The sequence below is a fragment of the Lemur catta genome, chromosome 7 (genome assembly GCF_020740605.2).
Source record: "Lemur catta isolate mLemCat1 chromosome 7, mLemCat1.pri, whole genome shotgun sequence".
Lineage (NCBI taxonomy): Eukaryota > Metazoa > Chordata > Mammalia > Primates > Lemuridae > Lemur > Lemur catta.
Genome location: NC_059134.1, coordinates 95695603 through 95700241, shown reverse-complemented (window position 1 = coordinate 95700241; position 4639 = coordinate 95695603). Strand labels below are relative to the sequence as shown.

At 32.5% G+C, this 4639-nt stretch overlaps 1 protein-coding gene across 1 annotated transcript; it reads left to right on the top strand.

The window, feature by feature from the left end:
- The first annotated feature begins 2326 nt into the window (after positions 1 to 2326).
- On the top strand, positions 2327 to 4639 carry LOC123641827 (olfactory receptor 10AG1). Its single transcript, XM_045556760.1, has 2 exons — positions 2327 to 2342; positions 3690 to 4639. Exons 1-2 carry the CDS (start codon positions 2327 to 2329, stop codon positions 4637 to 4639), a joined length of 966 nt encoding a protein of 321 aa, XP_045412716.1.

The window sequence follows — 4639 nt, the reverse complement described above, 5'->3', positions numbered from 1 at the left end:
CTAAAAGTAGAACTACCATTTGATCCAGCATTTTCACTACTGGATATCTACCCAAAAGAAAAAAAAAGGCATTCTATAAAAAAGACATCTGCACTCGGATGTTCATAGCAACACAATTCGCAATTACACAGATGTGGAAACAACCCAAGTGTCCATCAATACATGAGTGGATTAACAAAATGTGGTATATGTATACCATGGAGCACTACTCACCCATAAAAAATGATGAAGTAATACCCCTTGTACTGTGCTGGATGGAGCTGGAGCCCATTCTTCTAAGTGAAGTATCACAAAAATGGAAAAACAAGCACCACGTGTACCCACTGTTAAATTGGTACTAATTCATCAACACTTATGTGCACATATGGAAGTAACATTCATAGGCTGTTGGGCAGGTGGGAGGGGGGAGGAGAAGAGGTTAAATTCACACCTATTGAGTATGGTGCATGATGTCCAGGGATTGGGCACACTTGTAACTCTAACTTGGGTGGTGCAAAGGCAATATATGTAACCAAAGTGTTTGTACCCAAAGTGTAATATTCTGAAAGAAAGAAAGAGAAAGAAAGAAAGAGAGAAAGAGAGAGAGAAAGAGAGAAAGAAAAAGGAAGGAAGGAAGGAAGGAAGGAAAGAAGGAAACAGAAAGCATACTTTTGTGGATTACACTAAAATTAACATCTCTTTTTCTTAAAAAGATGGTGTTAACAAAATGAAAAAGAAAACAGGAGAATGGTAGAAAATATTCCTTATACATATTTCTAAGGATTTGTGTTCAGAATACTTGTCATCCAGTAGTAAGTAGACAAACAAGTAATAAATGAGTAAATTGATTGAACACTTCACCAAAAATATACCCAATAAGCACATAAAAATATGTAAAAATATCCTATTCATTAGAGACATATGAATCAAAACCATAATGAGATATCATAACCCCCTTGTTACAATGGCAAAAGTTGAAAATTCTAATAGTTCTAAGTATTGGCAAAGGTGTAGAGGTATTGTTACTCTCATACACTGTTGGGGAAAATGTAAAATGGTATAAGCACTTAGGGAAACATTTTGATAGTTTCTTAAAAATTAAACACATACCTACAATAGGACCCAAACATTCCACTCCTAAATATGAATCCAAATAAATGAAAATATATGTTGAATCTAAAACTTGTTTATTAATATACACAGCAGCTACATTTATAATAACCAAAACCTAGAAACAACCAAAATCCCATCAAAAGATGAATGAGTAGACAACCTATGGCATATTCATCCAATGGAGTTCTATTCTGCAAAGACAATCAATGATCTATTGTTATATACAACATAGATATTATTTAAATATTTATACTGACAGAAAAACTCTGCCCTTAAAAGAGTATGTTATATTAACTATGAATGATCTATAATACAGAAATCAGATTATTGGTTTTCTGGTGTTAAGGGTGGCAGGGGGATATATCAAAAAATTTCAAGAGGAAATATTTCCCAGTAATGTGAAGGTTCTATATCTTAATTGTGGTGGTGGTTTTACAAGTGAATATATCTGTCATCTCATTGAATTTTAATCTCATTGAAAGTATTTTAAAGCATGCACTTTATTTTGTCAAAATTATGCCTCAATAATATTGTTATTGTAAAAATAAGACACTACTGAAAATAATATTTACATTGTAGAAGATGTAAATATATCTTTAAAAATAACTGAAATACATGTACTATGAATAATCATTTTGTTATGAAATTTTTAATGCTTAAACTTAAATATAAATATATACTTGTAGTATGCTATTTTTCTTCTGAAACTTGTTTTAAAATATAGGTTGTACAATATAATAATAGTTAATTTTATCCTCCCTATTCACTTTCCAAACTGTCTAGAGTTGAGCAGTAAACAAACTAATGCTCTAACTGATGCCTACAATTTTCAAGAGTTACTAGTTGGTTAGCTTTAATTTGAAACAGAGAGACATGGGTACGAGAAAGATTTTAACTTTTTCTTGAAAGTAATACTAGACAATTAAGTGGTGTTTAATTGACTCCCTGCGTAGTAAGAGCACTTCATGGCACTCAGGGCTGAATAGGAGGGCAAATCTGTCCTAAGTGTAAGTTTTGAAAATGAACCAGAATGGCTGGCAAGCAGAAGCAGCCTTCTAAAAGTTAAATCACTACACAAGAGAAGATGTTCCCCAGGGTGAGTGTGACTATTCCTATTTAAAAGCAGTTGCTGTTTGAAGCAAGCAAGAGTATTGTAGAATTCGAGTGACTTCCTGAAAAAAAGAGTTAAAAATTTTGTAATTTAAAAATCACTTACATTCTTATATATAGATTCATGCAAATCCATAAAGGTAAGCTATAATTGTGTTGATAGACTATTTTATTTAAGGACAGTTCTAAGTTTGAGGATCAAGATTCAGCTAATAAAATAAAAAAGTATGAAACTACGAGATCTTTATCTGAAAAAAATAATTTATAAATCAGGTAACTCTTAACTTTATTATAAAGTTAAATAAAGTTAGGTATAAGTCAAATAATGATAATAGAAATATGTAAATATGAGAGAATATTTGTCTGATCACTTTTATTTAACAACATATTAAGTCAAAAGCATCAGCTGATGGAGCTGAAAGGTATACAGGTGGGGTAGATTTGAGGAGATAGAAAAATACATAAACATTTGTTTCATAAAGTTAGAGAACAAACATTAAGAAAGTTGTAATGGGAATTACCAAGTAGTGCTGACTTCTTCATGTTGGATGACATTAATATGAAATGAAGTAAGACAATGTGTTTTTGTTTTGTTTTGTTTCATATTTTGGTCCCATTCATATGTTCTGGCCATGTATATGGCCAAAGTAAATAATAGTTAGGTTTCATGAAAATTACATTTTTATAAGGCAACCTTATGAAGGGAAAATAGAGAAAGAGAGTTGCATTTGGTTGCCAGAGAATTATATAAGAATGAAGAATCTCACTTGTATAAGGAGGGAAATATGAAAAACTATGGAGTGGAACTAATATTTCTTGATTCAGTTAAAAGTTAATATTTAGCATAAACTAGATGGGGCATTAACAGGGAAAGTTAATGAACACAATTCTGGTATTAATGTTCTTTATATTTAGCATAAATAATGAGATATACATAAAATAGAATAATAATACATGTATTTATTCCCTCAGTAACAAAGAAATAGTTTAAGAGTATTTATTCTCATTGGTGTATAAAAGGGAGGACTTAAAATTCATTATTAATAAAAATTAAAAGATTCAAGGGAAAAGTTTTGAATCAAAAAAAGTGGAATATGGTTACCAATACAAAGAAAAATGTTAATCCCAGACAAAATAATGGAAAAATCCTGTATGATAATTCATTCCACTCTTAAGGATGAAATGATAAGACTTTATTTCTCAACAATATTCTCTAAATAACAATGTACACTTCTCAATACCTCTAATATCCTTACACCCCAGTCTAATAAAACATATTAGGATTTATTTCTTGAATTGATTTTAACTCCAAATCAGTTAATTTCTGAAGTTCTGAATCTCATTTCCTAGAAACAGAACAAGGTAATGGTGTAAATAATTTAAGAGTTTATGTAAGTATATCCATGCATTTCATCCAGTTAACATAAGAGAGAAATGTGGTTCAAAATGTGAATGAATTAACCATTTTGAATTTACCATATCTGCAGATGGAGATCAACTTAAAACAGAAAAATCAAATACCACTGTGATAATGGAATTTGTTCTTCTGGGGTTTTCTGATATGCCCAAACTCCAATGGATTCTTTTTGTGATGTTTTTACTGATATATTTGACTATCCTGATGTGCAATAGCATCATAATACTAATAACAAGAATTGACCCTGCTCTCCAGAACCCCATGTATTTTTTTCTTGGCAATTTTTCATTTCTGGAAATCTGTTACGTTACAGTTACTATCCCAAGAATGCTCATGGATCTTTGGACTCGGAAAGGAAATATTTCCTTGTTGTCCTGTGCTACGCAAATGTGTTTTGTTCTCATGCTTGGAGGCACAGAGTGCCTCCTCCTGGCAGCGATGGCATATGACCGCTATGTGGCCATTTGTAACCCGCTGCACTATTCTCTGGTAATGAATAACAAGGTCTGCATTCAGCTGGTAGCTCCCTCCTGGACCAGCGGAATTCCCGCAGTAATTGGGCAAACATGCCAGATTTTCTTTTTGCCCTTTTGTGGGTCTAACGCAATTAATCACTTCTTTTGCGACATCCCCCCAGTACTCAAGCTTGCTTGTGGAGACACATTTGCGAATGAGATAACAGTCTACGTAGTCACAGTAGTGTTTATCGTGGTTCCATTTCTGTTGATTGTTGTCTCCTACAGCAAAATTGTCTCCAACATTCTGAAATTGTCATCAGCCAAAGGAAGGGCTAAAGCCTTCTCTACCTGCTCTTCTCACCTGATAGTTGTAGTCTTATTCTATGGAACAGCTACTATCACTTATTTACAACCCAAACCAAATCAATTTGAAAGAATGGGGAAACTGATTTCTCTTTTCTATACCATTTTAATCCCAATGTTGAATCCCATTATATATACTCTGAGGAACAAAGATATCATGGTGGCACTGAGAAAACTACTAGGTAAGTTATTGACATGA